The 23,784-nt window shown below is 38.0% G+C and overlaps 1 protein-coding gene across 1 annotated transcript in view; it reads right to left on the bottom strand.

The window, feature by feature from the left end:
• Positions 1-23,784, bottom strand: part of ITGA8 (integrin subunit alpha 8) — a 188,863-nt gene that overhangs the window by 143,926 nt on the left and 21,153 nt on the right. Inside the window, exons 3-4 of the mRNA XM_084875768.1 lie at positions 6,503-6,603; positions 3,410-3,533 (exon numbers count right to left, since the gene is read on the bottom strand). Of these exons, the coding sequence (XP_084731894.1) occupies positions 3,410-3,533; positions 6,503-6,603 (225 nt within the window). The remainder of the gene's footprint in view (positions 1-3,409; positions 3,534-6,502; positions 6,604-23,784) is intronic.

The raw sequence follows: 23,784 nt of genomic DNA, 5'->3' as shown, positions 1-23,784 counted from the left end.
TGCCATTGATTGGAACCTAGCCCTCAACCCCTTCGTTTGCAGGCCGGCATTCATAACCACTGAGCCATTTCTCTACAGGGCAGAGAAATCCTACTTCACTGATATTCATTCAGCTGACATTTGTCAAGATATAAGAAAGTGGATAATTTATTTTAAAACATGAAGTCATAATCTTCTTTGTGTCAAAATCCTCACCCAAAACCATCCAAGTTAGCTGTTCCACTCCCATTCACTTAGATCTCTAACTCTCAACAGTCCCTTTATTAATCTTCTTTTGTCACTGCCCATTCTTTTTTTTTTAAATTTTGTTTTATTTTATTATTTTTTAAAATAAATCTTTTTTGTTCAGATTATTACATGTGTGTTCCTCTCCACCCCCCTCCATTTCTCCCCTCCACCAGGTTCCCACCCCACCCTCTGCCCTTTCCCCACCCCTCATTGTCTTCATTCATAGGTGCACAGTTTTTGTTCAGGTTCTTCCCGCACCCCCACTCTCCTTTTTCCCAAGAATCGTCAGTCCACTCCCCTTCCATACCTTTGATTCTATTATATTCACCAGTTAATATTGTTCATCAGATTTTTAAATTCCCTTGGTTTTTAGATTCACTTGTTGATAGTTACATATTTGTTGTTCATAATTTTTATCTTTATCTTCTTCCTCTTCCTAAATAACCCCCTTCAGCAATTCATATAATTCTGGTTTGGCGGTGATGAACTCTTTTAGCTTTTTTTTATTTGTGAAGCTCTTTATCTGGCCTTCGATTCTGAGTGATACCTTTGCTGGGTAGAGTATTTTTGACTGTAGGTTCTTGCTATTCATCACCTTGAATATTTCTTGCCATTCCTGTCTGGCCTGCATGGTTTCTGTTGAGAAATCAGCTGACAATCGTATGGGTGCTCCTTTATTGGTAACTACCTGCTTTTCTCTTGCTGCTTTTAATATTCTCTCTTTGTCTTTTGCTCTTGGAATTTTAATTATGATGTGTCTTGGTGTGGTCCTCTTTGGATTCCTTTTGTTTGGGGTTCTGTGGGCTTCCTGGACTTGTAAGTTTATTTCTTTCCCCAGGTGGGGGAAGTTTTCTGTCACTATTTCTTCCAGTATTCTTTTGGTATCTTGCTCTCTCTCATCTTCTGGGACGCCCATAATTCTGATGTTGGTTCACTTGAAGTTGTCCCAGAGTTTTCAGTCTTGTTGTTAAGCCTTGCTTATTGTTGGTATCACTGGGAAGCGTTGATCTCCAAGCCAATTGGCTGTGAGGATTAGCAGTGTCTCAGCTGGGAGGGCTTCTGTACTCCGCTTGGATGGGGAGGGGTCTCGAGATGGCATAGACAATCTTTGGTTCCCTGTCAGTCTCGCCTTAGAAAAGTCCTGTTTGCAGTGAGTTTCGGAAGATTGGTTGCAGGCACAAGCACCTCTTTGATAAAGGCGCAGACAAGCTTTGGATTCCGGCCAGTCCCTCCTTAGAGAAAGCCAGCCTCTGGGAGAGCTTCTGTGCTCAGCTTGGATGGGGCGGAGTCTTGGGTTGGTGCAGCTTTGTTTTCCCTTCGGCTCCTCCCCAAGGCCCGCAGTAATGGCCTGTGGCTTCACACACCTCCGAGATATCTCTGCCCACGGACTGACAGTCTGGCCTCTCCCTGTCTGGGGCCGTCTATCAGAGCAATAGGGTGATTCTTTTTTCCTCTCGAACAAGAAAGCCAGCCGAGCATTAGCTGTCTTCCCTGTCCGCGCGCCGAGAGTAAGCCAGTAGCTAACTCAGCCCAGCCCACCCTCTCGGTGCACCGGGAGTCTGGGAGTCTGCCAGCAGCAATCTCAGTCCGGCCCTTCCTTTCCGCGCCGGATAACAGAGCCTCCTCTCAGCTAGCTTCAGGGCAATGCCTCCCTTCTTTTCCAGTTCTAAATTCAAATTTGTTGTAGTAGGCTGCATTCGGGTGTCTACCCTATGCCGCCATCTTGGTTTCCGGACATCACTGCCTATTCTTTATCTTCACTGATTTATTTCTGATACTTGCTAAAGCAATCTCAAATTTTAAAAATAATAACTGAAATAGGGAAAGTTTACTTATAGTTTTGGAAATCTAATTTAGGATTGAGTTTTAAAAAATAAATACCCTGAAATCATCCACTAGAATTATCTTCCTAATGCCATTTTCCTCAATGTGGTCTTGCGAATTACCAAGAAAAGGGGTGAAAATCCTGTGCTTGCTTCTTGATAAAATCCAATGACCCTCAGGATACATAGAAAAATGGAAGAGTGTGAGAGGACTCTGAGTGCATTAAACAATCATTAATAATGTCCCAACATCGTTGGGTATGCCGCCAAGATGAAGTGATTGAACACCAGTGCCCCGAAGATGACACTCAGTTTTACAGATGGACTCGTTTTACAGAATGCTTCCCTGGACGATTCCTAGAACTACCAAATGAGACGAGGACCCCACATGCAGAAAATCTTTTTTAAAAAGAGGGGGCTAGATACCTAGAGAGAATGTTGTATCGTGCAGATAACCTGAGTACACAGCTGCTAAAGAAAGAACAGCCATTGAGAGCACAGGCTGGACAGACCACTGACATGCAATGTGTCCCCAGGTCCAAGCATGAATGTTTATGGAAAAATACAAGGCCTTACAAAGTGAGAGGCAATAAGCATTTACTTAAGATTAAAAGTAATAGCTATTTGGGAATTACTGGTTCAGGCAAAAGTCCAAATATTGTTCTGATTAGGAAACAAAGGCAAGGGATATTTTTGAGAAAAGGAAGGGGAGCAATTACATAAATAGAAGGAAAGCATAAATGGCACAGCAAAGCTAACAGAGTGACGCTAATTCTAAGCAATGTTTTTAATTTTCAGTCGAGTAGCCATCAGTCAGGTAGTCATAAGATCTGCTTTCTTGTTATCTTTGCAAACAGTTCTTTGGGACACAATGTTGCTCTAGGCCCAGTCCACAGGGTATTTTGCCATTTTAACATTCCAAAGGGTTGAGGCATACATAGATGTGTAAGGCAGTTCCTCTGGGATGGCAGCTCCGGCTCCATTTTAAAGCGGCTCCATTTATATTTATATTATTATTATTATATTATTCACTCACACCATTCTTGTGGTTAACAAGTGATCAGTCAACATTCCTTAGATTGTTGTGTGACTTTTGAATACCAAGTGAGAGTTTAAGCCTAAGATAAGGATACAATCAATTCTACCGCAAAATATCTAAAACCCAGAAATTCTCTGAAACACGGAAGAGGATCAGCAGAATCCCATGTCTTGGCCCTCCTATCACAGCAAGGTATCTTGTAAGACCGTAGTGATCTTTACCCCCGTCTCATTTCCTCTCTCTTTGACATTACCTGCACAGTCTACCACAGAAAAGCTCTTGAGCTAAATTTCAGTTTCAAGGAATAAAAATAACTTACTGTTCCGACAAGGGGAGTACTCAGCATATGCACTGAAATTCTGAATTGCTACATAGCAAGTGCCAACTGGGTCCTTTTCTGGTGTGGATTTCAGAGTTCTCCAGTGATATAATGGAGCACAAGCCTGTGGAACATCAAAGATAAGCAATATTTTTTATATAGGTTTCCCGTACTATGATTTGATTTGACTTGTTGATTAATATGCTAAATCTGTGAAAAACTATGTTAATTATCAGGTGAATTAATTGGCCTCCAGCATGCTAATAAGTACTTCAGTAGTCACAGTTTATTAAACTTACAAAGCCAATTGTTAACATTAATGCACCATGGAATTGCAGCAAATCAAATATATAGAAAGAAATGCGGTTTTCCCAGAGGACTTTAAGTTAAATAAAAATAACCTGGCAAAAGTAAATATTTCATTAAAGCAAAGAACTCACACTTCTTAAAAATTGGATCTACATAAAAGCAAATGGTTATTTAAACAGTGAATTAATCAGTGTGATGCCTTAAAATGAGAACAAGTTCTGTTCTTTGTCTGTTGCTTTAAATAAAACTACCCTCAGATCAAAGGATGCAGACAAGTTTGTAAACCTCTGTTTTGTGGATTCCCCTAATTTATCATTGAAGGTATATCTAATGACCTTTAAAAGCAATGACTTTCTTTTGGATACACTAAGCTCTAATCACAGTGTTCTTGGCTTTATTTTTCATTTACTGGCTTTTTTTCATGCTAAACCAACAATTAATTTAAACAACAGTAAGGAAAACATGATTCATGTGTGGAACATTCTGGTTCTTCTTCAGAAGCTTAGGTTCTAAGGAGCATAGTATTTGAAAGGATATCAAATGTGAAAGAGGATATATGAAATCCTCTTAAGATCCCTTGTCTTAGGGCCCTCTGAGTGAACTGACAGGGTCTGTGGCTAATACATTTAACATAAGGTGCGTGCGAATGGTGAGGTTTGAGCAGTGCAAGCATTCACCTATGTGATTCTATACTGTGACAGCTGGCCTCACCTTCCCTGTCACCATAGGGTATTTAAATATCTTGACAGTTCTTTCCAGTGCTTGCTTGCTGTCAGCTCTAAAATGTTATTCTTTTTATATCTGCACAGTTTCACACTGATCCTATAAAATAAAAGCTTAATTGCAAATCGACCAAACGGCGGAATGACCAGTCGCTGTGACGCGCACTGATCTCCAGAAGCAGGGTTCATGGCTAGGGGAATGCAGCCACAGAGACAGGAACCTATACTGCCTCTGTTGCAGGCTGACGGTAAGGAGCAATGGGTCCCAGACTACAAGAGCCTCAGACTATGAGACGGGATGTCTGACTGCTGGCTTAGGCCCAATCCCTGGAGGGAGCAGGCCTAAGCCAACAGGTGGATATCCCCTGATGGGTCCCAAACTGCAAGAGGGTGCAGGCCAGGCTGAGGGATATACACACACCCCCAGTGCATGATTTTCGTGCACCAGGCTTCTAGTGTTAAATAAACTGATGTGATATATTTGGGCTTCAACCCAAATTTAATATGTACAACTTCATACCTGGAATTTTCAAAATGATACTTTTATTTGCAAAAATTTGATGTTCTAATAATTGTCAGGTAGAGTAGAATTTAATTCTTGATTCTGTTAAGTTTCAGTGCTCAAATAAAAAAAATGAACTTGAAAAATTCTAATTATCCTATTTCCTATGCATTTTTCTTAAAAATGTAAGCATGCCCCATAATTAACCACTTTTATTATAAACATGGCATATGGTTTTCTTTTCAGTGATTCTGAAGCCTTCTACAAATATTGAATAAAAGCTCAAAAATCGTTACAGATATTTTTAAGACTTAAAGAATCAATACAGAACACCAAACATGTTTAACCTCAAATAGTTTATTAGACAGACTAGCTTTTCAATAATAATTCACATAAGTCATACACCACTAACGGATAATAATTTTTTTTTTACCAATTCTGGAATGTGAGAATCATATTAGTGCAAATACAATATGTGAGCATATTGTAAAAGCTGGGTTTGTAACTAGAGAGGGCTATGTATATTTTATATGTTACCTGTTTTATGTCAAAATCTTTTGGGGGGTTAACCACATACCAAATAAAGCAAAGCATTTTCTTTATATACTTATTCTTATTAAATCATGATGTAAATAGCTTTTTTTAAAAAAAGTCCTAAAAGCCAAAGTTACTGCTTGATTATTGTGAGGAATTAAAGCCAACAGTTTTAAAAAGTCCTCCAACAAAGCAAAAAAATTAATATTAGCTTAATGCATTCATTTATTTCTCAATAATTTAGACATATATCATTGCTCAGAATAATAAGAGAATAGAATCATAAAGTCATAGCATTTTAAAGTTTAAAGCTATCTATTTGAGAGTGAGATATTTTATGTTTTAAAAAATAATAATGTACTCAGAGAACCATATAAGTAGTACTTATATATTTTTTAATATTTTTTATTGATTTTTTTACAGAGAGGAAGAGAGAAGGATAGAGAGTTAGAAACATCGATGAGAGAGAATCATCAATCAGCTGCCGCCTGCACACCCCCCACTGGGGATGTGCCTGCAACCAAAGCACATGCCTTTGACTGGAATCGAACCCAGGACCCTTCAGTCCGCAGGCTGATGTTCTATCTACTGAGCCAAACTGGCTTCAGCAGTAGTTATATTTTTAAATAAAACTTTCCTATAGTCATAAAAAGGATCAATGACACACCATAGATTAACTTTTAATGAATCCTAATAATAATAGACCTATTTTTCTGGTCTATTTTTAATCAGCTCTTAAATGTACCTCTTTAAGGTGAAGCTATTATTTTCCTACCTTCCTTAGTTGTTTTTGAAAATATCTCAATTATCTTCAGGAAAAAAAAAAGCTTTATTACCTATGGTTTTAAAATGAAAAATAGATTATTGAATATTAAGAACTCAATTTCTGTTTCAAAATGTTGATAAGCTTTTCACTAAAAGTCTGACATGTTCTTGCATGAAGGGATTTTTGTAAATATGATCTTTAAAGCATTTCCATGTACACTTCGTCCCAGAGCCGCCCCACAGCCCACGATTCATACTCACCACCACTTTCCCTCTGTGAGCTTTCACTGCTGCTCCAAACCATTGCTTCGATTTAAACTCTATGGGTTCCTTGGTTCCATTAACTCTGATATTTCTGTTGTCTGGCAAGCAGTACATCAATTATTAATAACTTGTAAAATATGGAAGCCAATTCAAATATGTAATAATAAATTCAACCATTGAAAATACTTGAAAAATAGTTTTTATAGGTAGGAGCATTTCTCTTTGACTAAGTCTAAGTTTGACTTTCCATTTAGAACATTACCAATCAAATAAAAAGATGTATTTGAACATGACATTTTACCACTTAACTTAAAGGGAGCATTTTACAACATATTTTCATAGTACTATAAATCTGATGCGGATTCTGACATTCTCCAATCTATACTATTGTCATTTATTTGTATCAGATCAAAGACCAAACATTTATATCTGCTCTAAAGAATTTCTATTTTTTTCCAATAGTGAAACACATGGGAATGCCCCTAATAGGGGAAGCACAGGCTTTCTCAGCATGGGTTAGCAAGAATCAACATGAAAGACTCCCAAAAACTTGGTTTTTAACTGATTAACATGTGTCCATGCAGCCACAGAAAATAACACCTCAACACAGTTTTATATACCCTTTACAGATGTCAGCATGAAGGGGGCTGCCTGGGTAGAAACTCAGCCCAGTTATAACACACTTCAAGTCTTAATAAAAAGCAGATATATTTTTCTACTCTACCCTGCTAACATATTTCCCACATGGTTCTAACTGCATGGTTCTAACTAGAGCATCATCAGTAAAGCTAATGAATTTTGAAAGACATCTGTACTAGGATACCTTATTGGTATGTATTTCCTTAGGTATGCTTTTCTTCCTTGACTTTATAACAAATGCAATACAAAATGAATTTTAAATTCCTATCAAATGAGGCCAAAATATACACACAATTAACCTTCTATGGAGTTTACATATAATTACAGACTTTAAAAAAAAAAGAATAAATCATATAAACTCAATTTCAACCTAAATTTTGCATTTTGACATGTTAGTAGAAAATCATGAATTTCCTTCTTTAAAATGGTATGCAAGTTCTGGAAATACTTGCCCACAATTGGCAAAGAATTAGGGTATCTTACAGATTACAGATCAAATTAAAAATATAAACATTTCTATTTCCATCAGGAATCTTAAAAGACTGTGGAACTCAGAGTCAAAGGGTCTTGTCGCCATTAACTGGATGATCCTGGTCAATTCATTTAACCTTTTGGAGTTTTTATTTCTGCTATAAAAAGAGGCAGAGAATACCTTTCCCATTTCCTCTTTCACAAGTGACCAGAGAGTCATAAAGATCACATGAGATAAAGGAACACGAAAGTGTTATACAAGCTGAAAAGTCATATAATTTGAAACCTTGAAGCTCAATCTAGGTCCAAGAATTGGAAAGGACCTCACAGACATGCAAATATAATGTGTTATTATTTGTGATTGGTGGTTCTTAGCAATGAAAGTAGTAACACCTCAGAAGATAGTCAATGTGACTTAAACTAAGCCCAGGGCAAACATGCTAACAGGGGCTTTTGAAACTACTAAAAATAAATGTAAAGAAAACCAGAACCTCAGAAATTCAAATATACTTGCAGGAGATCCCAAAAGGATTTAAGGAAAGTAGGATGCTGGGAGGAAGAAAATGGATTGCAGGGAAAGACAAGAAGCCAATTCTAAATCAGGCCTAATTTTGCTAGGGAAAGAAATCCCTTAGGAATTTGAGGCATCTTTTCTGCTATTATAAAGTTAAAATGTAAAATTTGATTCAAAATATAAATTTGGGGTTATTTTTTAGCAACAAACTTCTTCTGGACCTATGGCCCTGAACATGCATTGCAGGGAAGCAGAAATCAAATAGCCTGTTATTTCATAAAGAAATTTTCATCCTCAAAGTAAAACAATTGACATTTATTACCAACTAGTTGGCAAATAATAATATTCATTGTTTTCAAGATAATAACTTGATGCAGCACTTTGGAAGGACCATTTGGCAACATACATCAAAAACATAAATGTAGCTGCATGCTCTGGGACCTTCGCAGTAAGTCACAGAGTGCATGCCACACAGCCAGAGTTGTGTCACCCAGGCTGTAGGCCCTGGGACTCCTTCCAGCCAGGATGCAGACTCCCAGACCCTCGTTGTGAATCCCAAAGTGCACACCACCCTGGCAGAGGGATCCTGGATCCCCACAGAGAGTTGCAGAGTGCTCATCACCGGCTTCAGACCCTGTAGTGAGTGACAGAGTTCCATGCCACCCCACTGTGGGCTCTGTGACCCTCAGTGACTTGCACACCAGTGGGACCTTGCAGGCAACCCTTACCATGAGAACTAGGACCCTGAGCAAATCCACAACAGCTTACATAATGAGGTCGGAGGTGAGCCACTTAGTCAGACGACCTGTGAGGAGACTCCCTCTACAAAGGGGAAAATAACATCAGTAAAACCTAAATAACTCAAGCACTCAGCTCAGGAAATCTAAGAGACTATGCCACCTGGTCCCAGAAAGTACCTACCACATAGGACCATCCCCAAAAAATCTGGGTGGCGTAGCAGTTTGATCTAAGACATAGAAATAAATACAAAGGGACAGAAAAAAAATGGGAGACAAAGAAACAATCCTGAAAGGAGAGAAGAGGAATCACCAGGAAAGGAACTAAATGAAATGGAGGTAAATAATTTGTAAAATAAAAAATTCAGAGTAATAGTTACAAGGATGCTCAAACCTCTGAATGAGAATTACTAACAATTCAATGAGAATTATAAGGAGCTGAGAAATATATGAGTAAGAATTAAGAAAAAAAAATGAAGAATGACATAGCTGCAATAGGGAAAACAATGGAAGGTTTCAACCGTAGACTAGAATAAGCTGAGGAATGAATCAGCGGGTTAGAAGATAAGATAGAAAAACCTCAAGTAGCCGAAGCCGGTTTGGCTCAGTGGATAGAGCATTGGTCTGTGGGCTGAAAGGTCCCAGGTTCGATTCCGGTCAAGGGCATGTACATTGGTTGCGGGCACATCTGGTAGGGGATGTACAGGAGGCGGCTGGTCGATGTTTCTCTCTCATTGACGTTTCTAGCTTTCTATCCCTCTGACTTCCTCTCTGTGGAAAATCAATAAAATATATACTTTTTTAAAAAAATAAAGAAAAACCCCAAGTAGAGCAGCAACTGGGGGAAAAAATTAAAAATCAGGAGGAGAGTCTAAGGGAGCTTTGTGACAACATAAAACGAAATAATACACATAATAGGGGTGCCAGAAGGAGAGGAAGCTGAGCAAAAAATAGAAAACCTGATTGAAGAAATACTGACAGAAAACTTCCCTAATTTGGGAAAGAAAAAAGTCACACAAATCCAACAAGCAGAGTCCCAATCAAGATGAACCCAAAAAGACCTACACCAAGACACAACATAATTAAATTGTCAAACGTAAAAGACAAAGAATCTTAAAAGCTGCAAGAGAAAGGAAAACCAAGATGGTGGCCTAGGTAAGCATCTAAACTGCCACCTCGCACAACAATTTCAAAACAACTAAAAGACTGAAAGGGCATCATCCAAAAACACAGGAAAGCTGGCTGAGTGGAAATTCTACAACTAGAAAGAAGAAAACCTCAGGGATCAGAGGAGCCACAAAGCGCTGAAGAGAGGAGATGTGCACACGTAGAGAGGAAGGGCAGCTGAGTGCCTGGCTAGTGGGAGGGGAAAGGAAGCCCCTGACTGCACTGAACACCAATTCCGATTGCACTGAATCCCAGCCCCGGCTGAAACCCCATAGACCCAGGCTCATACGGGTGGAGTCTGAACTGTAGAGAAAAGCACACGGAGACTCAGAAACTTGGAGGCTCAGGGCAGCCACAGCAGGCAGGGTCTAGAGGCATGCACATGCGTGCATAAGTACACGCAGAGAGGTCTGACTGTGGAGGTTGCCACATCCTCTCCCTAGCAGAAGGTGTCAGAAGCTCCTGATTACACTGAATCTCAGTTCCAACTGCTCTGAAACCCAGTTCAGGGCAAGCCCCTGGGGGAACCACGCTCTTAGAGGGGGAATCTGGACTGTCAGGCGGAAACACAGAAGGCAGAGGTCTGAGACACATGCACAAAGTCAGGGCTGACGGGAAACCAAGACTGTCTGCTCAGCCCTGAGACTCTGCCCCATCCAAGCTGGGTACAGAGGCTTTTGCAATTTTGCAAATCTTGTCCTATAAGACTGTCTCCAATACAGAAGGCATCCCAGCATAGACACAGCTGGTACTCAAATCCAATTGGCCTGGAGGTCAATTCCTCCCAGTGATACTAACAACAATCAAGACTTAACTATAACAAGACTGTGTACACAGTCCACAAAGGGGTTCACCAAAAGGGTCTACCTCAGGTAATTGGGGAGGCTGACCCACCAGGCCATATAGGACACCAAGCACACAAAGCCATCCTACCAACTCAGGGAAGCAGCGAAAATGAAGAGATAAGGAAACAGATCACAAATGAAAGAAATGGAGGAGAACAAATGACTGGATATGGAGTTCAAAACCACAGTTGTTAGGTTTTTCAAGAATTTCCTAGAAAAGGCTGATAAATTTAATGAGACCTTCGAGGATATGAAAAAGGACCAACTAGAAATTAAACATACACTGACTGAAATAAAAAATATTATACAGAGACCCAACAGCAGACTACGGGAATGCAAGAATCAAGTCAAAGATTTGGAATACAAAGAGGCAAAGGACACTCCTCTGGAGAAGCAAGAAGAGAAGAGAATCTAAAAAGTTGAAGATAGTGTAAGAAGCTTCTGGGACAACTTCAAGCATACCAACATCAGAATTATGGGGGTACCAGAAGAAGAGAGAGAGCAAGATCCTGAAAACCTATTTGAAGAAATAATGACAGAAAACTTCCCCCACCTGGTGAAAGAAATAGACTTATGAGTCCAAGAAGCACACAGAAGCCTAAACAAAAGGAATCAAGAGGACCACACCAAGACACATCATAATTAAAATGCAAGGGCAAAAAACAAAGAGAGAATCTTACAAGCAGCAAGAGAAAAACAGTTACCTATAAGGGAGCACCCATACAATTATCAGCTGATTTCTCAACCAAAACTATGCAGGCCAGAATGGAGTGGCAAGAAATATTCAAAGTGATGAATAGCAAGAACCTACAACCAAGATTACTCTACCCAGAAAAGTTATCATTCAGAACTGAAGGGCGGATAAAGAGCTTCACAGATAAGAAAAAGTTAAAGGAGTTCATCACCACTAAACCAGTATTTTTTTTTAATACATTTTATTGATTTTTCACAGAGAGGAAGAGAGAGGGATAGAGAGTTAGAAACACTGATGAGAAAGAATCATCAATCAGCTGCCTCTTGCACACCCCCTACTGGGGATGTGCCCACAACCAAGGTACATGCCCTGGACCGGAATCGAACCTGGGACCTTTCAGTCCACAGGCCGACGCTCTATCCACTGAGCCAAACCGGTTTTGGCCCAAACCAGTATTATATGAAATGCTGAAAGCTATTCTTTAAGAAGAGGAAGAAGAAGAAGAAAAAAATAAAGGTAAAAATTATGATCAACAAATACATATATATCAACAACTGAATCTAAAAATCAAGTGAATTAAAAATCTGAGGAACAGAATAAACTGGTGAATATAATAGAATCAGGGCAAAGAAAGGGAGTGGATTGATAATTATCAGGGGGAAAAGGGGAGTGGGGGGTGCAGGAAGAGAAGGGATAAAAATTCTACACCTATGGATGAGGACAGTGTGTGGAAGTAAGGGCAGAGGGTAGGGTGGGAACTGGGTGGAAAGGAGCTATGGGGAGGAAAAGGAGAAACAATTATAATAATCTGAGCAATAAAGATTTATTAAATTTTTTAAAAAGCTGCGAGAGAGAGAAAAAGTGACCTACAAGGGATCTTCTATTAGGTTACCGAATAATTTCTCAACAAAAACACATCATGGCACAAGGGAAGAGCATGAAGTATACAAAGTGATGAAAATCAAGGAACTATTGGGTCGGCAGCTAAGTAATTGCGGGTTTCACACATATATGGCTTCAGTTGAATTTTTAGGTTTGCAGACGTAGTACAAATGTAAAACACATTTTGTTATTTGATAGTTGGCTATTCAGCTATTAATCAGTAAAAAAAAAGTTTTTTGATCTGTTTTGTAGTTTTCGTTTGGCGTTCGTTGAAAAATGGAAAATCAAAAGGAACATTTTCGTCATATTTTGCTTTTTTATTTCCGCAAAGGGAAAACGCATCGCAAGCTCATAAAAAGTTATGTGCTGTTTATGGTGACGAAGCCTTAAAAGAACGGCAGTGTCAAAATTGGTTTGCCAAATTTCGTTCTGGTGATTTTTCACTCAAAGATGAAAAACGCTCTGGTCGTCCAGTTGATGACGCCCTAATCAAAGCAATAATCAATTCAGACTGTCACAGTACAACACGTGAGATTGCAGAGAAGCTTCATGTAACACATACATGCATTGAAAATCACTTAAAACAACTTGGCTATGTTCAAAAACTCGATACATGGGTTCCTCACGAACTGAAAGAATCACAGTTAACGCAACGCATTAGCAGCTGCGATTTGCTAAAGAAACGTAATGAAAATGATCCATTTTTAAAACGACTGATAACTGGCGATGAAAAATGGGTTGTTTACAACAATATCAAGCGGAAAAGATCGTGGAGCAGGCCAGGTGAACCAACTCAAACAACATCAAAAGCTGATATTCATCAAAAGAAGGTTTTGTTATCAGTTTGGTGGGATTACAAAGGAATTGTCTACTTTGAACTCTTACCACCCAACCGAACGATCAATTCTGATGTCTACATTGAACAACTAACGAAATTAAACAATGCAGTTGAAGAAAAGCGGCCCGAATTGACAAATCGAAAAGGTGTTGTATTCCATCATGACAATGCAAGGCCACACACATCTTTGGTCACTCGGCAAAAATTAATGGAGCTTGGTTGGGATGTTTTGCCACATCTACCATATAGTCCTGACCTTGCACCATCTGATTACTTTTTGTTTCGATCTTTACAAAACTCCTTGAATGGTAAAAATTTCAATAATGATGATGATGTCAAATCGTACCTGATTCAGTTTTTTGCTAATAAAAACCAGAAGTTTTTTGAACGTGGGATTATGATGCTGCCTGAAAGATGGCAAAAGGTCATTGATCAAAATGGGCAATACATTACAGAATAAAGTTATTTAGTTCCATGAAAAAAATGTCTTTTTCTTTAAAAAATCCGCAATTACTTAGTTGCCGACCCAATAACTCCAAGAATACTCTATCCAGCAAGGCTATCATTCAAAATTGAAGGTGATATCAGGAGCTTCACAGACAAAAAAGGCTAAGGTACTTTACCACTACCAAACCAGCAATGCAAGAAATGCTAAAGGGAGTGTTGAAGAAAGAAGAAATAGTAAAAGAGGAAGGCATATGGGCATAAATAATAAAAATGGCAACAAACAAGTATCATCAATAATAACCTTAAATGTAAATGGATTAAATGCTCTAATCAAAAGACATAGGTAGCTGAATGGTTAAGAAAGGATAACCCATATATATGCTGTATACAATAGACCCACCTCAGAACAAAAGATTCGCACAGACTAATAGTGAAGGGATGGAAAATTTTTTCAGGCAAATGGGAATAAAAAAGCTGGAGTATCAATACTTATATCTGACAAAATAAACCTCAAAATGAAGGCCATAACAAGAAAGAAAGAGGGCCACTTCATAATACTAAATAGAGCAATTCAATTAAAGGATAGAACTCTGGTAAACAAATATACACCCAATACAGGAGCACCCAAATACATTTTTAAAAAAAACAAAACTCTGGAAGATATCAAGAGAGAGATTGACTACAACATAATCATAGTAGTGGACTTTAATAACCCATTGATACCTCTGAATAAATGGTCTAAACAAAAAATAATCAAAGAAATAGCAATCCTAAATGACTCACTAGATCAGATAGAACTGACATCATCAGGACATTTCAACCCAAAGCTACAGAATATACATTCTTCTCAAGTGCACATGGGACATTTTCAAAGATAGATCACATATTGGGACACAGGCAAAGTCTCTTCAAATTCAAAAAGATAAAAATCATATCAAGCATCTTCTCAGATCACAATGGCATAAAATTAAAAATCAACTACAATGAAAAAAAATCAAACACTAGGAGGCTTAATAGCATGCTGTTACACAATGATTGGGTTGCCAAAGAGATCAAAGAAGAAATTAAAAAAAAAAATCCTGGAAGCAAATGACAATGAAAACACAACCATCCAAAATTTATGGGACACAGTGAAAGCAGACCTGAGAGGGAAGTTCATAGTTTTACAGGCTTACCTCAAAAAAAAAAAAAGGGGGGGGGGATGATAATAAATTATCTAATCCTATAACTTAAAGAATTAGAAAGAAAGCAACAATAAAAGCCCAAAGTAGACAGAAGGAAGGAAATAATAAAGGTCAGAGAGGAAATAAATGACGCAGAGACAAAAAACTACAAAAGATCAATAAAACCAAAAGCTGGTTCTTTGAAAGAATAAATAAGATTGATGACCCTCTAGCCAGGCTCACTAAGAAATGGAGAGGACCCAAATAAACAAAATCAGAAATGAAAAAGATGAAGTAACAACTGACCCCCACAGATACAAAGGATTGTAAAAAAAAAAAAAAAAAAAAAAAAAAAAAACTAAGAAAAACTCCTCTCTAATAAACCGGAAAAGCTTGATGAAATTGGCATATTACTAGAAAAATACAATCTTCTGAAATTCAATCAGGAAGAATAAAAAAATAAAAAATAAAAACCTGGATAGGCCAATAACAACCAATGAAATTGAAACAGTAATCAAAAGACTTCCAGCAAACAAAAGCCCTAGTTTTGACAGTTTAATAGGGGTGTTTTACCAGACATTAAAAGAACTAAATCCTATTCTCCTCAGACTATTCAAAAATAATTCAAGAGGAAGGCACACTTCCAAGCTCTTTCTATGAAGCAAGTTTTACCCTAATCCCAAAACCAGATAAAGACACTACAAAGGAGAACTACAGGCCAATATCCCTGATGAATGTGGATGCTAAAATCCTCAACAAAATTATAGCAAATTGGATCCAGCATTACATTAGAAAGATCATAACCATGACCAAGAGAGATTTATTCTGGGAGGCAAGGATGGTACAATATCTGCAATTCAATAAATGCTATACCTCACATAAACAAACTGAGTGACAAAAATCTCATAATCGTATCAATTGATGCAGAAAAAGCATTTGAAAAAATCCAATACCCTCTCTTGATAAAAACTCTAAACAAAATGGCAATAGAGGGGTCATACATCAGCATATTAAAAGCCTTATATGACAAACCTACAGCCACCATCATACTCAATGGGCAAAAAATAAAACCATTTCCCCTAAAAATAGGAATAAGACAAGGATTCCCACATTCACCACTCCTGTTCAACACAATACTGGAAGTGCTAGCCATAGTGATCAGACAAGAAGAAGAAAAAAGGCATCCAAATTGGAAAAGAAGTACTAAAACTGTCATTATTTAGAGATGACATAATATTGTACATAGTAAATCCTAAAGACTCCATCAAAAAAGTACTAGACCTAATAAATGACTTTGGCAATTTGCCAGGATACAAAATTAACACCCAGAAATCTATGGCTTTTTTATACACCAATAATGAACTTACAGAAAGAGAAACTAAAAAAAAAAAAAAAAAAAAAAAAAAAAAAAAAAAAAAAATCACATTTATCATTACAACAACAAAAATTAAGATACCTAGGAATAAACTTAACTAAGGAGGTAAAAGACCTGTACTCAGAAAACTACAGGACATTGAAAAAAGAGATAGAGGAAGATATAAACAAATGGAAGAATATACTGTGTTCATGGACTGGTAGAATCAACATCATTAAAATGTCCATACTACCCAAAGCAATCTATAGGTTCAATTCAATTCCAATTAAAATACCAATGACACATTTCACAGACCTAGACAAACTCTCAAAAAATCCATATGGGATAAGAAAATGAAGACTCTGAATAGCTGTAGCAATCTTGAGAAAGAAGAACAAAGTTGGAGGGATAACAATATAAGATATCAAATTATACTACAAAGCAGCCTGTAGTATACTGTACTCAAAACAGTTTGGTGCTGGCACAAGAATATGAATATAGATCAATGGAACAAAACAGAAACCCAGAAATCAACCTAAGCCACTATGCTCAATTAATATTTGACAAAGAAGGCAAGAGCATACAATGGAGTCAAGACAGACTCTTCAATAAACGGGAAAATTGGACAGATACATGCAAAAAAAAATGAAAGTAGACCACTACACACAAGAATGAACTCAAAATGGGTAAAAGATTTAAATGTATAATAAGACACAAAAACCATAAAAATCCTAGAAGAAACCATTGGCAGCAAAATCTCAGACATCTCGCCGGGACCGGTTTGGCTCAGTGGATAGAGCGTCGGCCTGCGGACTGAAAGGTCCCGGGTTCGATTCCGGGCAAGGGCATGTACCTTGGTTGTGGGCACATCCCCGGTAGGGGGTGTGCAGGAGGCAGCTGATCGATGATTCTCTCTCATCGATGTTTCTAGCTCTCTATCCCTCTCTCTTCCTCTCTGTAAAAAAATCAATAAAATATCAATAAAATATATATTAAAAAAAAATCTCAGACATCTCTCATAGCAATATGTTTACTGATACATTTCCTAGGACAATGGAAATGGAGAAAATAAACAAATGGGATTACATCAAAATAAAAAGCTTCTGCACAGCAAAAGAAACCATCATCAAAATAACAAGAGAGCCCACTGTACGGGAGAATATATTCACCAATGATACATCCAATAAGTAATTAATCTTCAAAATGTATAGGGTACACATACAACTTAACAAAAGGAAGATAAACAATCTAACTTAAAAATGGTCAAAAGACCTAAATAGGGACTTGTCCAAAGTGGACATACAGATGGCCTAGAGGCATATGAAAAAAAAAATCTCAATATCACTAATCATCTAAGAGATGCAAATCAAATTGATAATGAGGTACCCCTCACACCTGTCAGAATGGCTACCATCAACAAATCAACAAACTAGAAATGCTGGCGAGGATGTGGATAAAAAGAAACCCTCCCATTTGACCCAGTAATCCCACTCCTAGGATTATATCCCAAGAAACTAGAAACACCAATCAGAAAGGATATATACACCCCTATGTTCATAGCAGCACAATGTACAATAGCTAGAATTTGGAAACCGCCTAGGTGCCCGTCAGCAGATGATTGGATCCAAAAACTATGGTACATCTACACAATGGAATACTATGCTACCATAAAAAAGAAGGAATTCTCATCATTTGCAGCAACCTGGATGGAATTGGAGAACATTATGCTGAGTGAAATAAGCCAGTCAATGAAAGAGAAACACCATATGACCTCACTCATTTATCGATAATAAAGAACATTATAAACTTGTGAACCAAAAGATAGATATAGAGATAGTAAAGCAACAAGCAGACTGTCAAATTATATTGGGGAGGGGAGGGAGATCTGGGGGAGATAAGAGATCAACGAAGGACTTGTATATATGCATATAAGTACAACCAATGGAGACAAAACTCTGGGAAGGGTGGGTATGTATGGGGGGGGGGCAATGGTAAAATATGTACACAGATAATAATTTAATTTAAAAAATTAAATTTTAAAAAAAAGAAACCCTCATCCACTGCTAGTGGAAATGCAGATTGGGGCATATTCTATGGAAAACAGTATGGAGTTTCCTCAAAAAATTAAAAATGGAATTGCCATTTGACTCAGTTGTCCCAGTTCTGAGAATATATCAAAAGAAACCTGACTCATTTGAAAGAATATATGCACCTCTATATTCATTTCAGCATTATTTACAATAGCCAATATTTGGAAGCAGCTCAAGTGCCCATCAGTAGATGAGTGGATTAAAAAAAAAAAAAAGCAATGGTACATTTACACAATGGAATATAACTTGGCCACAAAAGAAGGAAATTTTACCTTTTGTGTCAGCATTCATGAACCTGGAGAGTATTATGCTAAGTGAAATAAGCCAATCAGAGAAAGACAAGTACCATATGATTTCACTTGTATGTAGAATCTAATGAACAAAATACACTAACAAAGTGGAAACAGACTCATGGGTACAGTGAACAGACTGACAGCTGTCGGGGTGGGGGAGGAGGCCTTGGGGCTGGGTGAAAAGGGTGAAGGGATTAAGCAAATAAAAGAAAGATTCATGGACACAGACAACAGGTGATTGCCAGAAGGAAATGGGTGTGTGGGGAGGGAGATGGAGGTAAAGGGGAGATAAAAGGTGATGGAAGGACACTTGACTTGGGGTGGTAAACACACAATACAATATACAGATGTTGTATTGTAGAATTGTATATCTGAAACATGTACATTTTGTTAATCAATGTCACCCCAATACATTCAATTAAAAAATTTTAAGTATGGAAGGGTACAAGGATTTAATATGACAAACAAGAATTGAAAATTATTAAGCTTTTTCACATTTATAAACAGTACAGAACCCCTGACATCTATCCTTAGTTTGAATCATCTCTTCTCCTCCTCCAGTCATAGCTACCATCATGAATTAGATGTGTATACTTCTGATCATTTACAAAATAATGTCTATGAACAATATAGAGCAAGGGTCTGCAAGTTTTTCTGCAAATAATTGGTAATAAATGTCTTAAGCTTTGCAGTCTCTATGGTCTTTGTTAACTCAGCTCACTTATGCCACTGTTAAAAAAAAACAAAACAAAAACACAGCTCACAGATAGCATGTAGAAGAAAGGGCTTGGCTGTGTTCAAAGAAAACTTTATTTGCAAACACAGAAATGTGAGTTTCATATAATTTCCATGTGTCATTAAATATTACTCATTTAAAAATGTTTTCCATGCATTTAAAAATGTAAAAACTACTCTTAGCTTATAGGCCATACAAAAATAGGTGGTGGATTAGATTTTAGTTGTAGTTTGCCAACAATTGATTATTATTGAGTACTAGAGGCCCAGTGCACGAATTCGTGCACTGGTGGGGTTCCTCGGCCTCACCGGTGATCAGAGGTGATCAGGGCCATCTTGCCCAGTCCCAATTGGGGCCAATGAGGGGCCAGCTGGGAAGAGACCACAGGAGGGCTCAGGACATATCCGGCCCTCTCACCCAGTCCCAATTGGCTGGAAAGCAACAGCAAACTAGCCTACAGGTGGGAGCATCTGCCTCTTGGTGGTCAGTGCTCGTCACAGTGACTGGTTGAAGGGTCAACCGAACAGTTGACCAATCAGTCAAAATTAGCATATTTCATATTTATTATATAGGATTCTTTTGTGTGTTCTTTGTAACCTAAGAAATGGTATTATGCTATTTGTATGTAGCAGTTTATACGTGGATTTGACACTTAATTTTATGTTTGTTGCAAGATATACATGTTTCTGTAGATAAAATAGAAAGGTAAGTAGATGGTAGATGATAGATATTATAGATAGATAGATAGATAGATAGATAGATAGATAGATAGATAGATAGATCTAGCTCATTCTTTTTAACCTCTATATAGAATTGTATCTCACTGAATAGCCACCTACATTTTATTTATCCATTCCATTTACATATGAACATTTAGGGTTTTTTATTTTTTCTACTAAAACAAACATGTGCCTTTATATCCCCTTCTATCTATAGAAACACAAGTTTTCTTCTAACAGGGGACTAGCAATAACATTGCTGGGCCATGAAGAATTATCATATGCATTTTGTCATATATGCCAACTGATCTTCAAAGTAGCTGCACTCTCCGTGAGTACTAGCAGTGCACAAGAAGAGTCCTCATCTCATTGTTGTAGGATTTCTAAGTTTTTGCCAATCCAGATGACTATCAAATGGTACCTCATTTTGTTCTGTTTTCATTTGCATTTCCCTGGTTATTAGTATGACTGAGTGTGTGTGTGTGTGTGTGTGTGTGTGTGTGTGTGTGTGTGTAGAAGTCTTCTAATCTTAAGCTACTCCCTGGCCTGATTATTTTTTGTGCTTAATTAAGGACCATACACTTTTTTCTTATGTTAATTGCTAGTTCACAGCCTTTGTTCATCTTCTTGTTTAGTTATTAGTTTTATCAATAAGTAAGAATTCAACATATTGTATTGATTATTTTTCCCACATACATGTTGCCAATATCTTCTCCCAATGTTTGTTAATCTTTTAACTTCTTTATGGGGATTGCTGTCCATCTAACATTAATTTTACATATAATGTGGCATAGATACCTCACTTTCAAAATGAAAGGCCAATAGTCCCAACATCATTTATTGAACAATCAACCTTTTTTTCTCAGAGAGTTGTAATTCCAATTCCACTCTTATAATAATACCTCTCAACACACATCTGTAATACTTTCAACAATAAAGATAAATTTTAAAAAAATATCCCAACACAGCCCAAGGGGCCCAACATGATCTGGCCCCTGCCTGCCTCCCACTCTCTTATGCTCATTAAGCTTCAGAAACACGGACCTTCTTGAACACTCAGGGTTTCTGTCTCCTCTTTGAATTTATTCTTCCCACTGACTGAAATACTCTTTCCATGGTTTCTGGTTCCTTTCATTTTCAAACTCAGGTTTCAGCTCAAATGCCACTTCCTCAGAGACACCTTCCCTGCCTTTGGCATTTAGTCTCCCATCTTTCTTTTTATTTCTTTCAGCCAAATGCTTTATTATACAACAATGGCATTACATTAAATTGTTCAACTTTTTTTTTTAGCATTCAACACTTTTTTATATTAGTTTCAGGTATACAGCACAGCATATGCTTCTTCCCTTCATAGCACCTATCCTATTTAAGATTATCTTATTTCTTAGTCGGTGTGCTTATTGCCTATCTCTTCCCTTCAGAATACACACAAATCCAGCAACACTCTCTGCTTCACTTCTGCCTTTCCCATTCCTAGATTAGTGCCTCTCCCACAGCAGGCTCTCCACAAGTGTTTATTGAATGAACAACCAAGCTCCCACCTATTCATTCAGAAGTTTGTTCGTGACATTGTTCAATATGATCCCACTTTTCCTTAGAAATCAAATGTTCTGTGTGTGGATGTGTGCACATGCCTAGACACTATACTGTTAATGACAGTTATCTTGAAGGCAGGGAGTGTCCATGCTTCAATGGTTTATAAAATTTCCTTTTCATATATTTCTGTTTTGTTTGAGTTTTTACAAGGAGTATAATTGCATCTACGATCTGAAAAGAGAAAAATCTATGATAAAATCAAAACTTGTAGGCCAACCTGAAAAATGGAGATGGGTGGCAGCAATAAAATGGATTCAGCTTATCCTGAATTTCTTGGCTTTGAAGGCACCTCTGGTAAATTGGCAGCTTTGGTCTCTGGGCAAACAGGGTACGAAGCTATTAACTTTGGGTTCTTTTTTCATGGGAATGCTCATTTCCTAGCAGAAGTGAGGGAATGTAGAATGTGGTGCACATATGGGCAGCAAGGAAATCTTTCTAACCTTTTAGCTCAGTAAAATGGGAGGAATTACAAGAAGTGAAGATAGATCACCCTGGGAGAGAAAAGAGAAAAGCTGAAACTGACACAGGGTGACCAAGCTTTTTGGCAGACGGAAAGGTTTTTGAAAACTATTTATAAAGTCCTCGACCTCACACTGGAACACAGTAAGTTTCCCTATATCCTTCAGTCATCACATCACTTCAAGTGTGTCTCCTTAGCGCTGTTCTCAAAGCCCTGGCAGAAGCTGTCCAGACATTTTTAATCAGAAAAAACGGGAAAAGAAATCTTTAAACTTTTGTTTATAATCTTTCTATGGTCAACTTATGCTGTAAAAGTTTCATTTAAATTGAAACTCTGTATCTGAGAATAGGGAATACTGGCATTTAAAATTCAAAATAAAATAGCTGTGACCGGAGAACTGCTTGTCTAAAAGAAACAAAACCAAGAAAAGAAGTTGATCTTTGTTTCCCAGAATATTAAACTTCCAAATGTCTGACCCTCAACACCCTAAAACCACTACTAAAAACCATTAAATAACACTTCTAGCCTTGATGTTCTTGATCATTTTATTGTGAATTATCAAGTATTTAAGGAAATACCATAAATTCATTTTTCCATATAATGTTCAGAAATATGTAATTTTTCAGTTTATTGAGATATAATTGACATACAGCATTGTACGCATTGAAGATGTACAGTATATATATAATTATTTTACTTATATTATCATAAAATGATTGCCACTATAAATTTAGTTAACATCCATGATCTCATATCAATACCAAAATAAGAGAAAAAATATTTTCCTGATGATGACACTCTTAGTATCTCTCTTAACAACTTTTTATACACCATACAGCAGTGTTAGAGTTATCAGGCTGTATATTACCCTCCTAAAATTTATTTATCTTATAACTGGAACTCTGTACCTTTTCACCACTTCATCAATTCCCCCTCTTCCCACTCCCAATCCCTGCCTCTGGTAAATACAGATATCAACACTACAACAATTGAAATTTCTTTTGGGAGCCAAAATTTTTTAAACTTAAACTTTTTCTAATGCCACTTCTTCAAAATACATTCGCCCAGGCCATGGTATTTTGTGGAAGAGCCACACTCAAGAGGCCAAAGAGCTGTATGTGGCTCATGAGCTGCAGTTTGTTGACCACGGCACTAGGAACCCAGTGCACAAATTTGTGCACCTTGAAAGGAACTGTGAGCCGTAAGGTTGTGTTGGGCACAAGGGCTGGTCTTGGCCCATCCTCCACACCCCCACCTGACCCCTCCTGCCACGGCACCCAGTCCCCTGTCTGCCGGCAGCCCCACTCCCGCCCACCACTCCCACATGCTGACAGCACCGGCCCCACTCACACCCACTGACAGTGTGAAATGAATGGGGCTGGTGCCAGCAGTGGGTGCCAGCAGGCTGGTGCTGTCAGCAGGTGCAAGAAGTGGCTGCTGCCTCAATTGCCCCTGAGGAGCAGAGGGAAGTGAAGAAGCCCTCAGAGGTGATCGAGTCCAGCAGCCGCAGCTCACTCCCACTGATGGTGCCGAGCTGCGAGCAATCAAGACCAGTGCCAGGCATCCCCGGTGTGCAGGAACAAAGAATTTTCAGTAACCACCAGAGGCTCGCCCCAATGAGTGACCAGTGTCCT

Source organism: Pipistrellus hanaki (assembly GCF_964339955.1).
Source record: "Pipistrellus hanaki genome assembly, chromosome: 1".
Taxonomy (NCBI): Eukaryota; Metazoa; Chordata; class Mammalia; order Chiroptera; family Vespertilionidae; genus Pipistrellus; species Pipistrellus hanaki.
The sequence above is the reverse complement of the archived record's forward strand: the minus strand, read 5'-3'. Positions and strand labels throughout refer to the sequence as shown.